This window comes from Lolium rigidum, chromosome 3 (assembly GCF_022539505.1).
Source record: "Lolium rigidum isolate FL_2022 chromosome 3, APGP_CSIRO_Lrig_0.1, whole genome shotgun sequence".
In the NCBI taxonomy this organism is placed as follows: Eukaryota; Viridiplantae; Streptophyta; class Magnoliopsida; order Poales; family Poaceae; genus Lolium; species Lolium rigidum.
Window position 1 is genome coordinate 69,177,222 of NC_061510.1, and position 25,387 is coordinate 69,202,608.

Genomic DNA, 25,387 nt, shown 5'->3' on the forward strand with positions numbered 1-25,387 from the left:
CTACGACTATATTGTGCTGCTCGCGGCTCGCCCTAGGACTCGACGTTCTGTTAACCTTCTAGAGCATTTTTACATGCTCTCCATTGCCCAGCCACCGAGGTCAGGGATCTCCCGCCTTGCTTTGCTGGGGTCTGGGAACAGTTAAGGCCTTGTTTGGTACTGGGGTATTCGCGGGGATTCGCGGGTATTATCCCGGCCCATCATCAAATCCCCACCTTTCCCCAGATGGCTGTTTGGTGCTAGTGTTTTGGGCCAAAAAATCCCCGCCTATCCCGGCCCATCCCCGGCTCCAACTCACTTTTTGCCTAAGAAAAAATCCACGACCCTACCCTCGCGTATTATCCCCGTCCCCGTCTCGTCCCCATCCAAACCCTATCGAGATAGCTTACGCGACCGGCGGCGAGCGAAGTGGCGGCGAGCGGAGCAACGACGAGCGGAGTGGGTGCGGGAGGGGCGTGAAAGGCGGAGCATCTTACCGGCGGGAGGGGATGAATCCCGCCTAGCCGCTCCATATCAGATCGCTGCCGTACTTGGAGTCCGACCGGCGCCGCCGTTCTTGGTGTCCGACCGGCGCCGCCGTTCTTGGAGTCCGACCGCCGCTGCCGTCCACTGCGGTTCCTCTCCGGCAACCTCCGTTCTATCTCGCCCTTTCTCTTCTACCCTCGTCGCACCGCCGCATCTCCGCACCACAGCCGTCAGTTAGATGTGGTTCGATCTGTTGCCGGACACTGTGAAACGCACGATGGTCCGCACAGGACGTTGTCTACATGATGCTCCAGATCAGGTCAAAAATAGTTGCATGTACATCCCGTCATTCTCTGTGTAGCGATGGGGCTTGACGCCAGAGAAGGTGATGTACATGGTCGCTAAACTACCCACAGACTATGGTTGTTTGTCCATGTATGATCTATCTGTAGGCAAGGCGCTTAGTTAGATTATGAATTCTTGGCTTATGTTTTATCTAGACGTAGAACAATGCAAGTTGCTACAGAAGCTAGTCAGATAAATTCTTAATTTGCAGACATTGTGCATATTTATGGGATTTTGGTTTGCTATTTTTTGGTGAGTTCGTTTCTTTGTGATGCCCTGCCATTCAGGCATTGAGCCATTGGGCTTATTCAGTTATTGGTTGAAATGTACTTCCTGGATGATATATTGTTCATTCATTAATGCACAAACCTTCTTCAATTGTTGATCCATTAGTTAATGCTCGGAACTTCATCCTGTAGGCAAGGCACCTGTTTAGATTATGGATCTTGGATTCTTGGCTTATGTTTTCTCTAGACATAGAGTTTGCTGTTCCAGTAAGGAGACAGCAGAGTATTGAACAATACAATTTGTTACTGAAGCTAGTCAGATAAATTCTTGTTCTGCAATTTCTGTATATATACTCTCATGCTTAATTAATTCCTGTAGGGCCTCGAATTAGTTCTAAGTTTTCATCATGTCCAAATGTTTGGTGAATAAGAACTGTCAAGATATTGTTGTCGCTGAACTCTTCTAGTCTTCTGTAATGATACAATGTACAATGTACAATGTACAATGTATAGCAGGCCTAGTTTTTCACAGAGAGAACGCATCTTTGCTAAACTGTTCTCTTATCTATTTCTTTTTATTCACTTTTAACCATGCCTGCTAGATCTTTGTTAGTAAAGCTGATGTATTTTTTTGTTTATTGTAGGGATTAACAGAGAAGCTTATCCATCTTGTCATCTAGGATTGTTTTATTTGCGCCATGATCTGTTACTATATGCTATTCAAAGTATACATGACATGGTAGAAGTAGCCGCTCCCTGTAGCTTTCTGACTCCCTGTAGTCTACTGCTTTGGTTGCCATATGGTTGATGCATTATGATCATCCCTTAATTGTTGGTTAGTCTTTCCAGATTCCAACTGATTATGTCTAATTGCATCTGTAGGCTAGAGTTTGACACTTGCCCTTTCACTTGCAAGCCTGACATTCTATATGGGTTGTAGGACTAAATAGACTGTTGTACAATGTAATTGCTTGCCTAATATTAATAGTTTATGAACTGCATTGTTAGTTATATGGGGGCACAGGCACACTACTTTCATTCTACATGGGTCATAGATGGTTTGTTAGCAGGTTACTATTTCTAGAATTGGACTCTGTGCATTGGCGTACAGATGCAAACCTATTCCTTCCAATACGAAGATACAATTTCCATGTAAAATTCACACTTGTAGCCTTTCTCCTTCAAATGCCATGTGCATGGTCACGCCACTCTAGTATTGTCATGTCCTGTTACATGCATGACTATGCTTCTGTCATCCAGATTTCATTCTATGTGCAACTGAACGCATTAGTAGCGGTCATTTATCTGCTTGCACATCGCTGCTTTACGGTAGTCTATGTAATTGTTAATTTGCCATGGTGATTTAGTGTCCAGTTGCCCGATGTACACCTAGTTTGCTGGTACAACTTTGCTTTGTGGTGTCTACATGCCTAAGTAATTCCAATGCATTTTTTTTGTTCAGGTTCCATTTTCCAAAAGCCTCCGCAGCCACCGCTACCGTCTAGTGTGGCACATATCGCCGCAGTTTCTACCACTGATGGCACCTGAGATGTTTGCTCGCTTCTGATGTTGTATTGGTCTAAAGACTGGGTTTGTTGTTGATTGGTGTAACTTGTTACAATTTTGTAGTGTCATGGTTGGTCAGAATTTGGAATATTGCCATGATCTATTGTGGGTCATGAGAATTGTGACAACAACTTGTTACAACATTCTGTATCCTGGGTTCCGAACTATCTATTCGGTAGTCACTGCCGTGTTGGACCTGGTATTACTTCAGATTTTCAATGTCAGTGCCGTGTGGCCAATGGTATAAGAATTAAATATTTGCTACTGCACGTTGATTTCCCTTGTTGATTTCAATTTCCGCTGTGCTTTAATCCCTACCAACCAAATGAACGGTTTTTAGGAGTGGGGATTCGGGAGTATATGGAATGGGGTTTTGTGGGGATTGGGTGAAGGTAGGGGTTTCATCAAATCCTCTAGAGTATTATCCCCACCAATCCCCTCAAATACCCCACTACCAAACAAGGCCTGAACGGTTTTTAGGAGTGGGGATTCGGGAGTATATGGAATGGGGTTTTGTGGGGATTGGGTGAAGGTAGGGGTTTCATCAAATCCTCTAGAGTATTATCCCCACCAATCCCCTCAAATACCCCACTACCAAACAAGGCCTAAGTAAGTCTTCCACGGGATGACGGGAATCGGAGGTCAGTTAGCGACGAGGCTTAGGAACTTACTCCTATTAAGTTTAAATCAGCGACACGAGAGACTAGTTAATACTGGTGTGAATAAAGAACGTATAATAAGCCAACTAAATATTTCTTTGCTATCTTCCGTATTTGAAAATACTCCCTCCATGTCATGAAAGTTTGTCTTAACTTTCTCAAAATAACTCAACTTTGTCAATTTGGATGTATGGTTTACATCCAAGTTGTGAAAAAGTTCATGTCAAAAAAAAAAGTTGAGACAAGTTTAAGTACTCCATGAAAACTCTTCTCCAACCCTGCCGGCCAGACCAATTTAGGTCAGTTGGCGGGGCCGAAGGAGACGAGCTGGCGTGCGTTGTTCGGACTCTCCTCCAGGGGCTCGTACACCTGCGCCTTGTACAAGCCGTTGCCGTTGAGCGCCTGGATGAGCAAGAAGTAGTTCATGCCGGCCACAAGCTGATCCTCGCCGCCGACCACCCTGCCGAACTTGAGCCCGTCGTTGGCGCGCTTGACGTGCTCCGCCACCGCCCACTGGCCGAGCCCCTGGATCTTGGGGTGGTAGATGTTCCTGATCGGGCTCAATCCGCCGTAGATCATCCTGTCGTCCGCACGCCGCTTGACGTGCTCCGCCTCCGCCCGCTCGCGGAGCCCCTGGATACTCGGGTGGTCGAGCGGGCGCGGGTGCGATCCGCCGAACAGCCCGAACGTCGGGGCGGCAGGCATGGCGGCGGCTTGAATCACGGCCACGACGCCCATGACAAGAAGCAGGAGGAAGACGGTCCTCATGGCTGAGGCTGCTTTGCGGTTCTTCTTGGCTCTGGATCGATCGATGAGGATTGCGGGGTTTAAGAGGAGTCGAGGAGGCTGTTGTGGTGACGGTTCAGGAAACCAGAGACAGCTAGGGCTACGATAAGGAAATCTGGTGTTCAATTCCTAGTGCTACATTATCTTTGGTTCAACCGACAAGATTTCAGACCAAATCGTACTCTTTCCAACTAATCTCCTTTAAATAATACGCTCTTTTATTAAATTCCGCAAATATTACGGAAATCGGAGGTTTTGGAAAAAGGTACTGCCTAGACAAACATTTCGCCAACAGGAACCTTTCGGCCAATTATACGCCAAGTAGTACTTATTGGCTTAACTGTTAGCAAATAAGTTCTTGGCAATCATGTCAGACCTATTTGCAAACTGTTAGCCAATAAGTTTCATTGGCTTACAGATGACTGGAATGTTTTATGATCAATGCATCACGGCCCAGCTTAATCTAACCAATTTAGTGAGCTATTTTGCCGTCAGTTTTTCCGCCACATTCTCCCGCTATTTCTCGCCGCGTCCCACCTTATTTTCCCGCCATTCCTCGCTTTGTCCCACGGATGCTGTAGCCGTGGTGGTCGGCCGACATGGGGGGTCTCCTCCCCCTATCCCATGCTGGTTGTGTCGGTGGACCGCAACTCTACAACAGCGACATTGAGGTGTTGTGGCGGTGGCAGTGCAATCCGACGAGGGCAATGTGCTGCTCCAAGGCATGGTGGGAAGGGACGATGGGTGCGCGGCACTTCGGATGAAAATCATGCTCCGTCTTCGGTCGGAGCCGGCGATGGACGGTTGCGGGCGTCGTTCCTCTCCTTGGAGGCGTCACCGATAAGTGTTGACACCTCCCTCTACCTTGCAAGTTCGTGTCTCCGGGTGAAAACCCAGATTGGGTTGTCCGACCAGCGATGCCGGAGTTTAGGACGTCGTTTCTTTGTTGGAAGCAGTGGCGAAAGACGGAAATTTTTTGAGGCAGGGAAAATTAAAAAAAATGATGCAAATACCAAAAATAGTCGTAAGACATGAACGTCTTATATGATTCTAACGAAATAACTTAGTAGGATAAAAACAAAGACATATTTGATATACATAGAACCCAAAAAAACATAACAATAATGCCACCTCAATGCCAAAGCTTTACTTTTTTTTTGTAAAAAGAATAATTTTATCGATTAAGATTTTTAAATATCCATCGTGAGCAACTAGGTCTTAATGATCTCTGTCGCCAAGAAACCCTTCCAATTCACCATCTCAAAGAGGTGATAATGTCTTTGATGAAATCATGATGTGTCTTTCAAATATCAAGAAATCTCTAAATTTTCAATTCTACACGTTTGAATAATGAATATCACAAAGTTATCACGCATATACTCAGACTAATGATAAATCTCTATAATAGAAATATAGAATTATTGTTATTTACATTGAACCTAAAATATGAGTCTATGTTTCTAGTTCGAAGTCGATTTTACACAATGTTCACTAAAACAAGCATAACTTTGTCATACAGAGTCTGTTTTCGATGAACAACCACTTAAAATATTCAGAAAAAACATGTGTGATAGCGTGCAAGACACACGTCCGTTGGGAACCCCAAGAGGAAGGTGTGATGCGTACAGCAGCAAGTTTTCCCTTAGTAAGAAACCAAGGTTATCGAACCAGTAGGAGTCAAGGAACACGTGAAGGTTGTTGGTGGCGGAGCGTAGTGCGGCGCAACACCAGGGATTCCGGCGCCAACGTGGAACCTGCACAACACAATCAAAGTACTTTGCCCCAACGTAACAGTGAGGTTGTCAATCTCACCGGCTTGCTGTAAACAAATGATTAGATGTATAGTGTGGATGATGATGTTTGTTTGCGAAGAACAGTAAAGAACAATTGCAGTAGATTGTATTTCAGATGTAAAGAATGGACCGGGGTCCACAGTTCACTAGTGGTGTCTCTCCGATAAGATAAATGGCACGTTGGGTGACCAAATTACAGTTGGGCAATTGAAAAATAAAGAAGGCATAACAATGCACATACATATATCATGATGAGTACTATGAGATTTAATCAGGGCATTACGACAAAGTACATAAACCGCTATCCAGCATGCATCTATGCCAAAAAAGTCCACCTTCAGGTTATCATCCGAACCCCTTCCAGTATTAAGTTGCAAACAACAGACAATTGCATTAAGTATGGTGCGTAATGTAATCAACACAAATATCCTTAGATAAAGCATCGATGTTTTATCCCTAGTGGCAACAGCACATCCACAACCTTAGAACTTTCTATCACTATCCCAGATTCAATGGAGGCATGAACCCACTATCGAGCATAAATACTCCCTCTTGGAGTCACAAGTATCAACTTGGCCAGAGCCTCTACTAGCAACGGAGAGCATGCAAGAACATAAACAACATATATGATAGATTGATAATCAACTTGACATAGTATTCAATATTCATCGGATCCCAACAAACACAACATGTAGCATTACAAATAGATGATCTTGATCATGATAGGCAGCTCACAAGATCTAACATGATAGCACAATGAGGAGAAGACAACCATCTAGCTACTGTTATGGACCCATAGTCCAGGGGTGAACTACTCACACATCGATCCGGAGGCGATCATGGCGATGAAGAGCCCTCCGGGAGATGATTCCCCTCTCCGGCAGGGTGCCGGAGGCGATCTCCTGAATCCACCGAGATGGGATTGGCGGCGGCGGCGTCTGATACGTCTCCGACGTATCGATAATTTCTTATGTTCTATGCCATATTATTGATGATACCTACATGTTTTATGCACACTTTATGTCATATTCGTGCATTTTCTGGAACTAACCTATTAACAAGATGCCGAAGTGCCAGTTCCTGTTTTCTGCTGTTTTTGGTTTCGTAAATCCTAGTAACGAAATATTCTCGGAATTGGACGAAACGAAGACCCAGTGTTCCTATTTTCACCGGAAGCATCCGGAACACCCGGGAAGGACCGGAGGGGGGCACCGGGCCCCCGGACCATAGGCCGGCGCGGCCCAGGCCCCGGCCGCGCCGCCATATGGTGTGGCCACCCCTTCGACCCTCCCGCGCCGCCTCTTCGCCTATATAAAGCCTCCGTCGCGAAAACCCCGATGCGAAAAACCACGATACGGAAAACCTTCCGCAGCCGCCGCCATCGCGAAGCCAAGATCCGGGGGACAGGAGTCTCCGTTCCGGCACCCCGCCGGAGCGGGGAAGTGCCCCCGGAAGGCTTCTCCATCGACACCGCTGCCATCTCCACCGCCATCTTCATCACCGCTGCTGCTCCCATGAGGAGGGAGTAGTTCTCCATCGAGGCTCGGGGCTGTACCGGTAGCTATGTGGTTCATCTCTCTCCTATGTACTTCAATACAATAATCTCATGAGCTGCCTTACATGATTGAGATTCATATGATGATGCTTGTAATCTAGATGTCACTATGCTAGTCAAGTGAGTTTTACTTATGTGATCTCCGGAGACTCCTTGTCCCACGAGTGTAAAGGTGACAAGTGTGTGCACCGTGTGGGTCTCTTAGGCTATATTTCACGAATACTTATTCACCGTTGAATGGCATAGTGAGGTGCTTATTTATATCTCTTTATGATTGCAATGTGTTTGTATCACAATTTATCTATGTGCTACTCTAGCAATGTTATTAAAGTAGTTTTATTCCTCCCGCACGTGTGCAAAGGTGACGAGTGTGTGCATCCGTGTTAGTACTTGGTTTATGCTATGATCATGATCTCTTGTAGATTGCGAAGTTAACTATTGCTATGATAATATTGATGTGATCTATTCCTCCTACATATGCATGAAGGTGACAAGTGTGCATGCTATGCTAGTACTTGGTTTAGTCTTTTGATCTATCTTACACTAAAGGTTACTAAAATATGAGCATTATTGTGGAGCTTGTTAACTCCGGCATTGAGGGTTCGTGTAATCCTACGCAATGTGTTCATCATCCAACAAAAGTGTAGAGTATGCATTTATCTATTCTGTTATGTGATCAATGTTGAGAGTGTCCACTAGTGAAAGTGTAATCCCTAGGCCTTGTTCGTAAATACTGCTATCGCTGCTTGTTTACTGTTTTACTGCGTTACTACTGCTGCGTTACTACCGCTGCGTTACTACTGCTTGTTTATCGTCCCGGGCAAAGCACTTTTCCGGTGCCGTTGCTACTACTTATTCATACCACCCGTATTTCACTATCTCTTCGCCGAACTAGTGCACCTATTAGGTGTGTTGGGGACACAAGAGACTTCTTGCTTTGTGGTTGCAGGGTTGCATGAGAGGGATATCTTTGACCTCTTCCTCCCTGAGTTCGATAAACCTTGGGTGATCCACTTAAGGGAAACTTGATGCTGTTCTACAAACCTCTGCTGTTTGGAGGCCCAACACTGTCTACAAGAATAGAAGCTCCCGTAGACATCAAGCACTTTTCTGGCGCCGTTGCCGGGGAGGAAAGGTAAAAAGGCACTCATACTCCGGTTCCAGGTAACAGTACTTTTCTGGCGCCATTGTGTTTGTGCTCGAAGCTATTTCCTTTAGATCCTGGAATTGCATCTTTTTGTTTCTTGTTTACACTAGTTGGGCATAATGGACAACAATGAGCTTCTTATTCTATTTCCTGATTTAAAACATGGATTGTTTGATGCGAAAATTAAAAAACCTATGGAATCTTATTTGCATGCTCGGTAGTAATATTAGTATGAACGCTTTGAACACCATTGTTGATAATAATGTAGAAAGTTCTAAGCTTGGGGAAGCTGGTTTTCATGATCTTTTTAGTCCCCCAAGCATTGAGGAGAAAATTTTCTTTGATGATACTTTGCCTCCTATTTATGATGATAAAAATAGTGGTCTTTTGTTGCTACCTACTATGGAGGATAAAGCTTGTTATGATTACACTATGCCTCCTATATTTGATGATGAGAATAATAATGATAGCTACTTTGTTGAATTTGCTCCCACTACAACTAATAAAATTGATTATGCTTATGTGGAGAGTAATAATTTTATGCATGAGACTCATGATAAGAATGCTGTATGTGATAGTTATATTGTTGAGTTTGCTCATGTTGCTACTGAAAGTTATTATGAGAGAGGAAAATATGGTTGTAAAAATTTTCATGTTACTAAAACACCTCTCTATGTGCTGAAATTTTTGAAGCTACACTTGTTTTATCTTCCTATGCTTGTTACTTTTCTCTTCATGAACTTGTTTATTTACAAGATTCCTATGCATAGGAAGCATGTTAGACTTAAATGTGTTTTGAATTTGCCTCTTGATGCTCTCTTTCGCTTCAACTACTATTTCTTGCGAGTGCATCATTAAAACTGTTGAGCCCATCTTAATGGCTATAAAGAAAGAACTTCTTGGGAGATAACCCATGTGTTATTTTACTCCAGTATTTTTGTTTTATATTTGTGTCTTGGAAGTTGTTTACTACTGTAGCAACCTCTCCTTATCTTAGTTTTATGTTTTGTTGTGCCAAGTAAAGTCTTTGATAGAAAAGTAAGTACTAGATTTGGATTACTGCGCAGTTCCAGATTTCTTTGCTGTCACGAATCTGGGTCTACCTCCCTGTAGGTAGCTCAGAAAATTAAGCCAATTTACGTGCATGATCCTCAGATATGTACGCAACTTTCATTCAATTTGAGCATTTTCATTTGAGCAAGTCTGGTGGCCTAATAAAATCCATCTTTACGGACTGTTCTGTTTTGACAGATTCTGCCTTTTTATTTCGCATTGCCTCTTTTGCTATGTTGGATGAATTTCTTTGATCCATTAATGTCCAGTAGCTTTATGCAATGTCCAGAAGTGTTAAGAATGATTGTGTCACCTCTGAACATGTTTATTTTTATTGTGCACTAACCCTCTAATGAGTTGTTTCGAGTTTGGTGTGGAGGAAGTTTTCAAGGATCAAGAGAGGAGTATGATGCAATATGATCAAGGAGAGTGAAAGCTCTAAGCTTGGGGATGCCCCGGTGGTTCACCCCTGCATATTTTAAGAAGACTCAAGGTCTAAGCTTGGGGATGCCCAAGGCATCCCCTTCTTCATCGACAAAATTATCAGGTTCCTTCTCTTGAAACTATATTTTTATTCGGCCACATCTTATGTGCTTTGCTTGGAGCGTCGGTTTGTTTTTGTTTTTGTTTTGTTTGAATAAAATGGATCCTAGCATTCACTTTGTGGGAGAGAGACACGCTCCGCTGTAGCATATGGACAAGTATGTCCTTAGGCTCTACTCATAGTATTCATGGCGAAGTTTCTTCTTCGTTAAATTGTTATATGGTTGGAATTGGAAAATGCTACATGTAGTAATTCTGAAATGTCTTGGATAATTTGATACTTGGAAATTGTTGTGCTCATGTTTAAGCTCTTGCATCATATACTTTGCACCCATTAATGAAGAAATACTTAGAGCTCGCTAATTTGGTTTGCATATTTGGTTTCTCTAGAGTCTAGATAACATCTAGTATTGAGTTTTGAACAACAAGGAAGACGGTATGGAGTCTTATAATGTTTACCATATGTCTTTTATGTGAGTTTTGCTGTACCGTTCATCCTTGTGTTTGTTTCAAATAACCTTGCTAGCCTAAACCTTGTATCGAGAGGGAATACTTCTCATGCATCCAAAATACTTGAGCCAACCACTATGCCATTTGTGTCCACCATACCTACCTACTACATGGTATTTATCCGCCATTCCAAAGTAAATTGCTTGAGAATTCCATCATTCACCTTTGCAATATATAGCTCATGGGACAAATAGCTTAAAAACTATTGTGGTATTGAATATGTACTTATGCACTTTATCTCTTATTAAGTTGCTTGTTGTGCGATAACCATGCTTCGGGGACGCCATCAACTATTCTTTGTTGAATATCATGTGAGTTGCTATGCATGTCCGTCTTGTCCGAAGCAAGAGAGATCTACCACCTTCATGGTTGGAGCATGCATATTGTTAGAGAAGAACTTTGGGCCGCTAACTAAAGCCATGATTCATGGTGGAAGTTTCAGTTTGGACATATATCCTCAATCTCATATGAGAATAATAATTGTTGCCACATGCTTATGCATTAAAGAGGAGTCCATTATCTGTTGTCCATGTTGTCCCGGTATGGATGTCTAAGTTGAGAATAATCAAAAGCGAGAAATCCAAAATGCGAGCTTTCTCCTTAGACCTTTGTACAGGCGGCATGGAGGTACCCCATTGTGACACTTGGTCAAAACATGTGCATTGCAAAGATCCGGTAGTCCAAGTTAATTAGGACAAGGTGCGGGCACTATTAGTATACTATGCATGAGACTTGCAACTTGTAATATATAATGTACATAACTCATATGCTTTATTACTACCGTTGACAAAATTGTTTCATGTTTTCAAAATAAAAGCTCTAGCACAAATATAGCAATCGATGCTTTCCTCTTTGAAGGACCATTCTCTTTACTTTTATGTTGAGTCAGTTCACCTATCTCTCTCCACCTCAAGAAGCAAACACTTGTGATTAACTCGTGCATTGATTCTTACATATTTGCATATTGCACTTGTTATATTACTCTATGTTGACAATTATCCATGAGATATACATGTTACAAGTTGAAAGCAACCGCTGAAACTTAATCTTCCTTTGTGTTGCTTCAATGCCTTTACTTTGATTTATTGCTTTATGAGTTAACTCTTATGCAAGACTTATTAATACTTGTCTTGAAGTACTATTCATGAAAAGTCTTTGCTTTATGATTCACTTGTTTACTCATGACATTACCATTGTTTTGATCGCTGCATCCACTACATATGTTTACAAATAGTATGATCAAGGTTATGATGGCATATCACTTCAGAAATTATCTTTGTTATCGTTTTACCTCGCTCGGGACGAGCGAGAACTAAGCTTGGGGATGCTTGATACGTCTCCGACGTATCGATAATTTCTTATGTTCTATGCCATATTATTGATGATACCTACATGTTTTATGCACACTTTATGTCATATTCGTGCATTTTCCGGAACTAACCTATTAACAAGATGCCGAAGTGCCGGTTCTCGTTTTCTGCTGTTTTTGGTTTCAGAAATCCTAGTAACGAAATATTCTCGGAATTGGACGAAACGAAGACCCGGGTTCCTATTTTCACCGGAAGCATCCAGAACACCCGGGAAGGACCAGAGGGGGGGCACTGGGCCCCCAGACCATAGGCCGGCGCGGCCCAGGCCCTGGCCGCGCCGCCATATGGTGTGGCCACCCCTTCGACCCTCCCGCGCCGCCTCTTCGCCTATATAAAGCCTCTGTCGCGAAAACCCTGAGGCGAAGAACCACGATACGTAAAACCTTCCAGAGCCGCCGCCATCGCGAAGCCAAGATCCGGGGGACAGGAGTCTCCGTTCCGGCACCCTGCCGGAGCGGGGAAGTGCCCCCGGAAGGCTTCTCCATCGACACCGCTGCCATCTCCACCGCCATCTTCATCACCGCTGCTGCTCCCATGAGGAGGGAGTAGTTCTCCATCGAGGCTCGGGGCTGTACTGGTAGCTATGTGGTTCATCTCTCTCCTATGTACTTCAATACAATAATCTCATGAGCTGCCTTACATGATTGAGATTCATATGATGATGCTTGTAATCTAGATGTCACTATGCTAGTCAAGTGAGTTTTACTTATGTGATCTCCGGAGACTCCTTGTCCCACGAGTGTAAAGGTGACAGTGTGTGCACCGTGTGGGTCTCTTAGGCTATATTTCACGGAATACTTATTCACTCGTTGAATGGCATAGTGAGGTGCTTATTTATATCTCTTTATGATTGCAATGTGTTTGTATCACAATTTATCTATGTGCTACTCTAGCAATGTTATTAAAGTAGTTTTATTCCTCCTGCACGTGTGCAAAGGTGACAGTGTGTGCATCCGTGTTAGTACTTGGTTTATGCTATGATCATGATCTCTTGTAGATTGCGAAGTTAACTATTGCTATGATAATATTGATGTGATCTATTCCTCCTACATATGCATGAAGGTGACAGTGTGCATGCTATGCTAGTACTTGGTTTAGTCTTTTGATCTATCTTACACTAAAGGTTACTAAAATATGAGCATTATTGTGGAGCTTGTTAACTCCGGCATTGAGGGTTCGTGTAATCCTACGCAATGTGTTCATCATCCAACAAAAGTGTAGAGTATGCATTTATCTATTCTGTTATGTGATCAATGTTGAGAGTGTCCACTAGTGAAAGTGCAATCCCTAGGCCTTGTTCCTAAATATCGCTATCGCTGCTTGTTTATCGTTTTATCGCGTTACTACTGCTGCGTTACTACTCGCTGCGTTACTACTGCTTGTTTACTCGTCCTGGGCAAAGCACTTTTCTCGGTGCCGTTGCTACTACTTATTCATACCACCCGTATTTCACTATCTCTTCGCCGAACTAGTGCACCTATTAGGTGTGTTGGGGACACAAGAGACTTCTTGCTTTGTGGTTGCAGGGTTGCATGAGAGGGATATCTTTGACCTCTTCCTCCCTGAGTTCGATAAACCTTGGGTGATCCACTTAAGGGAAACTTGCTGCTGTTCTACAAACCTCTGCTCTTGGAGGCCCAACACTGTCTACAAGAATAGAAGCTCCCGTAGACATCAGCGTCTCTGGAAGGTTTTCCGTATCGTGGCTCTCGGTACTGGGGTTTTCGCGACGAAGGCTTTAAGTAGGCGGAAGGGCGGAGTCGGAGGGCTGACGAGGGCCCCACACGCTAGGGTGGCGCGGGCCCCTCCTTGGCCGCGCCGCCTTATGGTGTCGGCGCCCCGTGGCCCCACTTCGTTTCTCCCTCGGTCTTCTGGAAGCTTCGTGGAAAAATAAGACCCTGGGCGTTGATTTCGTCCAATTCCGAGAATATTTCCTTTGTAGGATTTCTGAAACAAAAAACAGCAGAAAACAACAACTGGCTCTTCGGCATCTCGTCAATAGGTTAGTGCCGAAAAATGCATAATAATGACATAAAGTGTGTATAAAACATGTGAGTATCATCATAAAAGTAGCATGGAACATAAGAAATTATGGATACGTTTGAGACGTATCAAGCATCCCCAAGCTTAGTTCCTACTCACCCTCGAGTAGGTAAACGATAACAAAGATAATTTCTGAAGTGACATGCTATCATAATCTTGATCAATACTATTGTAAAGCATATAAGATGATTGCAGTGATTCGAAGCAATGGTGAAGACAATGAGTAAACAACTAAATCATATAGCAAAGACTTTTCATGAATAGTACTTTCAAGACGAGCATCAATAAGACTTGCATAAGAGTTACTCATAAAGCAATAAATTCTTAGTAGAAAGCTTTGAAGCAACACAAAGGAAGATATAAGTTTCAGCAGTCGCTTTCAACTTTAACATATTTATCTCATGGATAATTGTCAACACAAAGTAATATAACAAGTGCAATAGGTAAACATGTAAGAATCAATGCACACTGTTGATACAAGTGTTTGCTTCTAAGATAGAAGGAGGTAGGTAAACTGACTCAACAATAAAGTACAAGATAGGCCCTTCGCAGAGGGAAGCATGGATTACTATTTTTGTGCTAGAGCTTTTCATTTTAAAAACATAGAAACAATTTTGTCAACGGTAGTAATAAAGCATATGTGTTATGTATAAGATATCCTATAAGTTGCAAGCCTCATGCATAGATTACCAATAGTGCTCGCACCTTGTCCTAATTAGCTTGGATTAACATGGATTATCATTGCATAGCATATGTTTCAACCAAGTGTCACAAAGGGGTACCTCTATGCCGCCTGTACAAACGTCCAAGGAGATAAATCGCATTTGATTTCTCGTTTTTGATATATCTCAACTAAGGACATCCATACCGGGACAACATAGAAAACAGATAATGGACTCCTCTTTAATGCATAAGCATTCAACAACAGATAATATTCACATAAGAGATTGAGGATTAATGTCCAAACTGAAACTTCCACCATGATTCATGGCTTTAGTTAGCGGCCCAATGTTCTTCTCTAACAATATGCATACTCAAACCATTTGATCATGATAAATCACCCTTACTTCAGACAAGATGAACATGCATAGCAACTCACATGATATTCAACAAAGGTAATAGTTGATGGCGTCCCCAGAAACATGGTTACCGCTCAACGAGCAACTTATTAAGAAATAAGATACATAGCTACATATTCTTCACCACAATAGTTTTTAAGACTATTTTTCCCATGAGCTATATATTGCAAAGACAAATGATAGAATTTTTAAAGGTAGCACTCAAGTAATTTACTTTGGAATGGCAGAGAAATACCATGTAGTAGGTAGGTATGGTGGACACAAATGGCATAGTTTTTGGCTCAAGGGTTTGGATGCACGAGAAGAATTCCTCTCAATACAAGGCTATGCTAGCAAGGTTGTTTGAAGCAAACTCAAGTATAAAACGGTGCAGCAAAACTCACATATGAACATATTGTAAGCATTATAAGACTTTACATCGTCTCCCTTGTTGTTCAAACACCTTAACCAGAAAATATCTAGATTCTAGAGAAACTAATCATGCAAACCAAATTTTAACAAGCTCTATGTAGTTCTTCATTAATAGGTGCAAAGTACATGATGCAAGAGCTTAAACATGATCTATATGAGCACAACAATTGCCAAGTATCAAATTATTCAAGACATTATACCAATTACCACATGCAACATTTTCTGTTTCCAACAATATAACAATGAACGAAGCAGTTTCAACCTTCCCCATGAACATTAAGAATAAAGCTAAGAACATATGTGTTCATACGAAACAGCGGAGCATGTATCTCTCCCAAACAAAGAATGCTAGGATCCGATTTTATTCAAACAAAAACAAAAACAAACAGACGCTCCAAGTAAAGCACATAAGATGTGACGTAATAAAAATATAGTTTCACTAGAGGTGACCTGATAAGTTGTCGATGAAGAAGGGATGCCTTGGGCATCCCCAAGCTTAGATGCTTGAGTCTTCTTAAAATATGCAGGGATGAACCACGGGGGCATCCCCAAGCTTAGACTTTTCACTCTTCTTGATCATATTGTATCATCCTCCTCTCTTGACCCTTGAAAACTTCCTCCACACCAAATTCAAAATTAAACTCATTAGAGGGTTAGTGCATAATTGAAAATTCATATATTCAGAGGTGACATAATCATTCTTAACACTTCTGGACATTGCACAAAGCTACTGAAAGTTAATGGAACAAAGAAATCCATCAAACATAGCAAAACAGGCAATGCGAAATAAAAGGCAGAATCTGTCAGAACAGAACAGTCCGTAAAGACGAATTTTTCAGGGGCACTTAACTTGCTCAGATGAAAATGCCCAAATTTAATGAAAGTTGCGTACATATCTGAGGATCACGCACGTAAATTGGCAGATGTTTATAATTTTTTTACAGTAGGGGCGGCTCAATTTCGTGACAGCAAGAAATCTGTTCCTGCGCAGTAATCCAAATCTAGTATTGACTTTACTATCAAAGACTTTACTTGGCACAACAATGCAATAAAATAAAGATAAGAAGAGGTTGCTACACTAGTATCAACTTCCAAGACTCAACAAAACAGTAGCAAAATAAAAACATGGGTTATCTCCCAAGAAGTGCTTTCTTTATAGCCATTAAGATGGGCTCAACAATTTTAATGATGCTCTCGCAAGAAATAAGAGTTGAAGCAAAAGAGAGCATCAAAAGCAAATAAGAAACAATTTTAAGTCTAACCCACTTCCTATGAAAAGGAACCTTGTACACAAATAAATTCATGAAGAACAATGTGACAAGCATAGGAAGATAAAACACGAGTAACTTCAAAATTTTCAGCATGTAGAGAGGTGTTTTAGTAACATGAAAATTTCTACAACCATATTTTCTTCTCTCATAATAATTTCCAGTAGCATCATGAACAAACTCAACAATATAACTATCACATAAAACATTCTTATCATGAGTCTCATGCATAAAATAATTACTACTCCCAACATAAGCATAGTCATTCTTATTAATTGTAGTGGGAGCAAATTCAATAAAGTAGCTATCATTATTATTCTCATCACCATAATCATCAAATGTAGGAGGCATATTGTAATCATAATAAACTTTATCCTCCATAGTAGGTGGCACAATACCACTATCATCATAAATGGGAGGCAAAGTATCATCAAAGTAAATTTTCTCCTCCATGCTTGGGGGACTAAAAATATCATGCTCATCAAAACCAGCTTCCCCAAGCTTAAATTCTTCCATAGCATTAGCAATAATAGTGTTCAAAGAGTTCATGCTAATAACATTGCTACAACTATTTTGCAAACAAAGTTCCATGGGTTTTTTTAATTTTCTCTTCAAATACCTCATGTCCTAACTCAAGATAAATACTATAAAGATCTCTAATATTTTTGTTATTTTCCATTAAGCCTAACTAGTGAAATCACACAACTTAGTATTCTCAGGAGTATTCATTTTAACAGTAATAAATAAAGCAAACTAGATGAAGTAAATGCAAGTAACTAATTTTTTTGTGTTTTTAATATAGAGATCAAGACAGTAAATAAAGTAAATGCAAGTAACTAATTTTTTTGTATTTTTGATATAGAGAGCAAACAGAGCAGTAAATAAAGTAAAACAAAGCGAGACGAAAACAAAGTAAAGAGATTGGATGTGGGAGACTCCCCTTGCAGCGTGTCTCGATCTCCCCGGCAACGGCGCCAGAAAACATGTGTGATAGCGTGCAAGACACACGTCCGTTGGGAACCCCAAGAGGAAGGTGTGATGCGTACAGCAGCAAGTTTTCCCTCAGTAAGAAACCAAGGTTATCGAACCAGTAGGAGTCAAGGAACACGTGAAGGTTGTTGGTGGCAGAGTGTAGTGCGGCGCAACACCAGGGATTCCGGCGCCAACGTGGAACCTGCACAACACAATCAAAGTACTTTGCCCCAACGTAACGAGTGAGGTTGTCAATCTCACCGGCTTGCTGTAAACAAAGGATTAGATGTATAGTGTGGATGATGATGTTTGTTTGCGAAGAACAGTAAAGAACAATTGCAGTAGATTGTATTTTAGATGTAAAGAATGGACCGGGGTCCACAGTTCACTAGTGGTGTCTCTCCGATAAGATAAATGGCATGTTGGGTGAACAAATTACAGTTGGGCAATTAACAAATAAAGAAGGCATAACAATGCACATACATATATCATGATGAGTACTATGAGATTTAATCAGGGCATTACGACAAAGTACATAGACCGCTATCCAGCATGCATCTATGCCTAAAAAGTCCACCTTCGAGGTTATAATCCGAACCCCTTCCAGTATTAAGTTGCAAACGACAGTACAATTGCATTAAGTATGGTGCGTAATGTAATCAACACAAATATCCTTAGACAAAGCATCGATGTTTTATCCCTAGTGGCAACAGCACATCCACAACCTTAGAACTTTCGTCACTCGTCCCGCATTCAATGGAGGCATGAACCCACTATCGAGCATAAATACTCCCTCTTGGAGTCACAAGTATCAACTTGGCCGGAGCCTCTACTAGCAACGGAGAGCATGCAAAAACATAAACAACATATATGATAGATTGATAATCAACTTGACATAGTATTCAATATTCATCGGATCCCAACAAACACAACATGTAGCATTACAAATAGATGATCTTGATCATGATAGGCAGCTCACAAGATCTAACATGATAGCACAATGAGGAGAAGACAACCATCTAGCTACTGCTATGGACCCATAGTCCAGGGGTGAACTACTCACACATCGATCCGGAGGCGATCATGGCGTTGAAGAGCCCTCCGGGAGATGATTCCCCTCTCCGGCAGGGTGCCGGAGGCGATCTCCTGAATCCCCCGAGATGGGATTGGCGGCGGCGGCGTCTCTGGAAGGTTTTCCGTATCGTGGCTCTCGGTACTGGGGTTTTCGCGACGAAGGCTTTAAGTAGGCGGAAGGGCGGAGTCGGAGGGCTGACGAGGGCCCCACACGCTAGGGCGGCGCGGGCCCCTCCTTGGCCGCGGCGCCTTATGGTGTCGGCGCCCCGTGGCCCCACTTCGTTTCTCCCTCGGTCTTCTGGAAGCTTCGTGGAAAAATAAGACCCTGGGCGTTGATTTCGTCCAATTCCGAGAATATTTCCTTGGTAGGATTTCTGAAACCAAAAACAGCGAGAAAACAAGCAATCGGCTCTTCGGCATCTCGTCAATAGGTTAGTGCCGGAAAATGCATAATAATGACATAAAGTGTGTATAAAACATGTGAGTATCATCATAAAAGTAGCATGGAACATAAGAAATTATGGATACGTTTGAGACGTATCAATGTGCATCTAAATGTATTCACCAAAAATCAAGGTAGGACGGCTGCCCTGCCTTGCCCACGAAGGGGAGCTTCGCCCCTGGTTGGAAGCATCATTTTGGTGACATGAACTTAGTGAGCACTTTATTTTTCTGGGGAGGCGTTGCTCCGGTGTTACCGCTGGTCAGGGTTGAGCTTATAGGGCGCAATGTATGCCATCACCGAAGACTTCAAGGCGGTGCCTTTCTTAGGGCTGGCCAAGTCCTTCCACCCACCTGTTGACTCTTAGATGCTCAAGGGTGGTTGGTACGTCGATGAGGAGAGTTGTGAGGAATTTGGTTCTTCGGAGGTGTATGTATGGCGTTGGTCGCGACGCGGCTTGTGGTTGTGTTTTGGGCAAGGCCCTTGTATCGTCGTTGTTGTAGTGTGCGTGGTGGCTAATCTTTGGTTTAGTGGTGCGTTGTAGCCATTTTTAGCGGTGTGTATCGGTTATCGGTCTCTTTTTCTATGTGATTGATATGTCTTCCCGGACATATTTTCGAAAACAAGTTTAAATGCGCTACACGAGAGACTAATTAATACTGGGGTGAATAGAAAACATATAAGCTTGACTAGATTTCTCCTTACGGCCTTGAGTGTTTGAAAAATACATGAAAACTATTCTCCGTTAGCCCAACCGTGCCGGCGGCCGGATCAACTTGGCCCAGTTAGCGGGCCCGAAGGAGACGAGCTCGCGTGTGTTGGTCCAACTCTGCTCGTACACCCGCGCCTTGTAAATCCCGTTCTCGCCGTCGCCGTTGATCGCCTGGATGAGCAAGAAGTAGGAGTAGTTCATGCCGGCCACAATCTGGTCCTCGCCACTTACCACCCTGCCGAACTTGAGCCCGTCGTTGGCGCGCTTGACGTGCTCCGCCACCGCCCACTCGCCGAGCTCCTTGATCCTCGGGTGGTCGATGATCTTGAGCGGGCGTAGTCCGCCGAACACGATCGTCCCGTCGTTCGGACGCCGCTTGACGTGTTCCGCCTCCGCCCGCTCGCGGCGGAGCCCCTGGATCCTCGGGTGGTCGAGCGGGCGTGGGGCGGCGCGTGGCCTGAATCACGGCCACGACGCCTATGACAAGAAGCAGGAGGAAGCCGGTCCTCATGGCTGCTGCTTTGCGGTTCTTCTTGGCTTTGGATCGATCGACGAGCTAGGTTTGCAGGGTTTGAGGACAGTCAGGTCGGTCGAGGTTGCTGTTGTGCGTACGGTTCAGGTAACGAGAGGCAGCTAGTGATAAGGAACTCTGGTGCTATATTATCTGTGGTTCAACGGACAAGATTTCAGATCAAATCGTACTAGTAGTACTAAGTTCCAGCAGGAACCAATCGAAAACTGTTTCCAAGCCAAACGATCTGAACATGACTTCTCTAAATAATACCGGCACAGTCCTTTTCTCTCTTTGACTTTTCTATGTTTTTAACCGATCAGATCTTTCCGGAAATTTTGTCAAAAGAGACCACCTGCCCCAATTTATTGACAAAAAAGACCACCTCTGAATCTAATTGACAGAAAAGACCACCTCCTGCGTGATGGCAGGGCCCCCAGCCGACACGTGGAGCTTGCCGCCGGGTGCTGTGGCGGCAGGGACCTGCCGCCGGGAGCTGTGGCGGCACGTTAGCACGCAGCCCCGCCGTGAAGTCGCCGTCGATGGCCGCGGGCCATGCCGCCGCTGCACGGGGCGGCATGCCTGCGTTGCACATGCCGCCACACGCGCTCGAGGCAGGCCTCGAGCGGGAAACCGTCCGGCCGACCGCGCCTGCACCCGACACTGACTGGCACTGAGTTCTATTGCACTGATTGCCCTGATTTGGAAGCGACGAGATGTAAAGCTATCGGAGATTCCCGCTCGTACAGAAAATTAACCACCGAAAGCAGCCTATTTGCGTAGGAGTTCTGTGCTGATACAACAATTAGACATTCGGCACTAATTTTTTTTTGGTACTGCTCACACTAATTGAAGGCTATATAAGTCGTCTTTCCCGCATAGAAATCGAAACCGCAGGATCAAGTTTTCCTTCTCCGCGTCTCTGTTTCGTGCGCAAAATATTGAAGTGAGTATGAGTGTTCCTTGCTCGGACCAGGATTTTAGGCCGATGAAGGGGAAGAATGCAAGCTTTCCATCGGGGGTGAGAGCAGAGAGGTCTCCATAAAACACTAACACAGTTTCCATCGTACCTACCGCACAACCATATTTTTAAAATAATGTTAGATTACAACACTAACATGTGATTAACAATTTTAAATAATCGCAACGCAACACCATCTATAATAATTTTAACACCATTCCGTAATAATTCTATTAGTCGCCTACCGCTCACTCATTTCATAATAAATTTAACACCAAACATAACACAACACCATATTTTAATACGCAACAAATTTTAATAGTACCAACTACAAAGTTAAATTAAAATAAGTACAGACGGATTTTAGTACCTCAACTTGAGCCCTCCACTTCTAATTATATCTTAAAATACTTCCACCTTATTGCAATCAGAGCAGTCTATAATCAAATCGATCTAAAATACACGTTCAACGTATCTACTTAGACCATTAATATTTCAGCGTCATATATTTCTAATTACAAGTTCATCATTCATACGTGATATATTTCTATGCACATAAAATCATAGTCTATATATTACGCATGTTGCATACATAAAACAAAAATTCTAAACAACACATTCAGTTAGCTATTTACGTTCTAATTACATGTTGCAAGTTCTAATATATTACTCAATAATAAGTACACATACTCAATAATACCTATGCATGCATGCATGCAACTACAGAACATGCATTAACTAAACTAATTACACTACACAACTAATTATGCTTGCTTCTTCAAATCCTTACCTTGATATAACAGATTGAGCAAACACTTAATCAGTCGACAAATCTTCAGCTGCGAGCAGGAGACATGCTGTGAGAGTGCACAGAGTGAGAGTGAGAGTAAGATGCTGTGAGAGTGCACAGAGTGAGAGTGAGATGCTGTGAGAGTGCACAGAGTGAGACTGAGAGTGCAGAGAGTGAGAGTGAGAGTGCGCGGACAGACAACCTTTATATAGACTCAGCTCATCTCAACGAAATCAACAATTAGCAACAGTTTAAGTGTCGACAGAAGTCTAATTTGCAACAGTTTAAGCACCACCGAAAGCAGACCAATTTGCAACAGTATAGCCTAAAAATCAGTGCCTCACCAAAGTCAGTGTGATGCTGTCGGTCTGTCCGAATAGATTCGCGCAGGAACTGCTGCCTCCACCGAGCAATTAAGGAGCATCAAAGTCAGTGCAATTAGCAAAGTCAGTGTGATGGGACTTGTCGGCGGATTCCCGCTCATACCTGCCTCCATCGCAGGTGCTGGCATGTGCCACGTAGGCCTGCCGCCGCTCTCTCCGGCGGCATGGCCCACCGTGGCCAACTGCGGCTAATGGCGCTGCGGGCGAGGTAACGTGCCGCCACGCCGGTCGGCGGTGGGTCCCTGCCGCCACGGCCCCCGGCGGCAAGCTCCACATGTCGGCTGGGGGGCCTGCCGCCACGCAGGAGGTGATCTTTTTTGCCAATTTGATTTAGAGGTGGTCCTTTTTATCAATGAATTGGGGCAGGTGGTCTCTTTTGACAAAAAATCATCTTTCCGACCTGCGCAAAACCACAGGGAAAATTGGGTGTTTGCACAGATTGTATACCCGTTCTTGGAAACATAACAAGTCTCTCTTATAGGGTCTAATCCTTCTTACATGCATCCTTACAGTTTCTCATGATTACTAGTATCACGTTTCCTTTTTATAAATACCTTTCGCTCGGTTGAACTTGAGCGGTGCATCAGCTATAAAGAGACCAGGTGTTTTATTTCGAAAGAGGGAACGAAGCCCTAGCCTCCGTATCAAAGCGATGTGTACGGCCTTTATTTAGTTTTTATTGAACAAAGGATCTGTCAAAGTCATACATCACAAAACTCAAAGCCATCGCTCAACACCTACGCCATACATCGCCCCACCCTTTGTGACTCCATCACACTGCGACCATCAACGAGACCCGATGCACCGCGCTGCCAAGACTTGCACACTTCGACGTGGTAGAAGCACACCACTCCACCTCCTAGCTCCACCATCCGGCAGCAGCTCCCAAAAATAATGCCCTCATGAAGGAGAACAACGCTAGTAGCCCTAGGGTTTCCACCGGAAGCAACTCGAGTGTAGTGGAAGCAGACTGTAATGACGACGCCTCTAACAAGGGAACGATGCATACACACTGCCATCACCCGCCATGACCGAAGTCGGGGCGTGGATTTCACCGGCGAGCGCTGATGTGGGCATTACCCTTCGGGTACCCGACATTAGTCTACCTCCCTTGGACCAATTAGGGGCCCATGAGGATTGTCCAAGACTAAGGTGGGCCCGTACGTCGGTTGCAACGGAGGAAACCTACCAGAAGATGGATTCTTGACGAACAAGGCAAGAAAGCGTCAATAAAGGAAAGATTAGATTAGGTCTCAATGTAACCTAGTCGTGTTCGGACAGGACTCTCGGGACCTGGCCTCCTATATAAAGGCCAGGAGAGGGCCTGTCGAACAACAGAAGAACAACACATGAAACCGTCACAACTTAGCATACACAAACCCTAGAAACTTTGCCTCTCGGTGAGTTCACCATAGTAGTCTATCAGCTACCCCATTGTAACCTATTCTATTCGATAAATCAATATCAGACAAGCAGGAAGAAAGGGTTTTACCTCATCGAGGGTCCCGAACCTGGGTAAATCTCTCTCCCTGTTCGCTTGATATCCGATGTCTCGTGTTAGCCTGCATGATTCTGTCAACCCTAAGCCTCTCATGGTGGGCATCGCTGAGGAGCACCCTCGTCAGGCGTGCCACCCCAACTCCACCGAACCGTCTCCGATCTGCATGCCCTGGAGGGCCACGGCTCTGCCGCATCTAGCGTCATCGACCTCAGAAAGCTCCGGCCACCATGATCCTACTACGTCAAACTTGGGATCGGCATCCCACGATCCACCTCCCCGAGGCACCGCCACAAGGAGCCGCCTTCTAGCCAAACATCCCCGCAGAGGAGGCGCCACCACTGCCGTGTCCAGAGCTTCTTTGCTCCAGGTTCCATGCGCCTCAGATCAATCAACACCCCTTGCCTAGAACGTTGCCCCGCGAAGCCACCGGAGTAACACCCGCATTGCCGGGAGAAGCGACCGTAGTAGGTCTTGTCGCCGTTCCAAACCGCCGCCAAGCGCTGCCCTCCCTCTGCGCCACGACCGCTTAATAGGGTGAATCATAGGCTCAAAATACTTATAAGGGTGAGAGCCATTTTCCATTATTTGGTCGCTTTGGCTATGTAGAAACGTCAATATTTAAATGATAAAAAATGCTCTCTTATGCAGGTTATCTACCGGTATACGAGTTTGGTGCGTTCATGGTTGTCTCGTATGGAGAACCACGACCTACTTACGAAGGTGTCTATATGGTAGGAGGACACGGCGAGAAAGTTTATTACCGAACATAGATGACAACATAATCTACGGATTCCACAATCTTAGGAGTCAAGACAGTGTGTGTTGCTCTCGTGTGTCACTCTTTTTATTTATGTTATTATTTCGGATGTTGAACTGCTGTGTGTATCTTAGTTATGCAGAGGCCACAGGTAATACTTAAACCTTTTATCGGAAAAATTACCTACAGCTTCGACTAATCACCTGTTTGAAATCTAGCACTTACTTACGTGAAATAAACTCTCCATAAGCTTGACCAATTTTCTTACTGTATTATAATCATCGATGAGAGTTACAATACATGGAAACAAATACATGGAGAAACAATGTTTATTAGTCTATAATCCCGCCGGCTAGCTGCCACAAGCTCAGATGATCGGGTCGAAGGAGATTAGCTTGCTAGCCTTGCCACACGCCTCCGTGCGCACCACCGCCGTGAACACGCCTCTCTCCTCACTGGTGTAT

General features: G+C 43.7%; 2 protein-coding genes and 1 long non-coding RNA gene across 3 annotated transcripts; 1 reads left to right on the top strand and 2 right to left on the bottom strand.

The window, feature by feature from the left end:
- The first annotated feature begins 357 nt into the window (after positions 1 to 357).
- LOC124696653 lies at positions 358 to 2,808 on the top strand. Its single transcript, XR_007000707.1, has 2 exons — positions 358 to 850; positions 1,682 to 2,808. It is a non-coding gene; the product is annotated as an uncharacterized LOC124696653 (long non-coding RNA).
- A 703-nt stretch (positions 2,809 to 3,511) lies between these two features.
- LOC124694985 (cysteine proteinase inhibitor 8-like) lies at positions 3,512 to 4,030 on the bottom strand. The gene has a single exon (XM_047227901.1). It carries the CDS (start codon positions 4,028 to 4,030, stop codon positions 3,563 to 3,565), a length of 468 nt encoding a protein of 155 aa, XP_047083857.1. The 3' UTR covers positions 3,512 to 3,562.
- A 15,981-nt stretch (positions 4,031 to 20,011) lies between these two features.
- On the bottom strand, positions 20,012 to 21,111 carry LOC124694986 (cysteine proteinase inhibitor 8-like). The gene is made up of 3 exons (XM_047227902.1): positions 21,015 to 21,111; positions 20,633 to 20,684; positions 20,012 to 20,477 (listed from the first exon to the last, which is right to left on the bottom strand). Exons 1-3 carry the CDS (start codon positions 21,109 to 21,111, stop codon positions 20,054 to 20,056), a joined length of 573 nt encoding a protein of 190 aa, XP_047083858.1. The 3' UTR covers positions 20,012 to 20,053.
- Between the last annotated feature and the right edge of the window lie 4,276 nt (positions 21,112 to 25,387).

Coding starts and splice junctions, on each gene's coding strand:
- LOC124694986 (XM_047227902.1), bottom strand. CDS start 21,111: ATGCCGCCCCGTGCAGCGGCGGCATGGCCCGCGGCCATCGACGGCGAC. Junction 20,685..21,014: donor GCCACAGCTCCCGGCGGCAG/GTCCCTGCCGCC, acceptor GTTGAACCACAG/ATAATATAGCACCAGAGTTC. Junction 20,478..20,632: donor TGCCTCTCGTTACCTGAACC/GTACGCACAACA, acceptor GCCGTGATTCAG/GCCACGCGCCGCCCCACGCC.
- LOC124694985 (XM_047227901.1), bottom strand. CDS start 4,030: ATGAGGACCGTCTTCCTCCTGCTTCTTGTCATGGGCGTCGTGGCCGTG.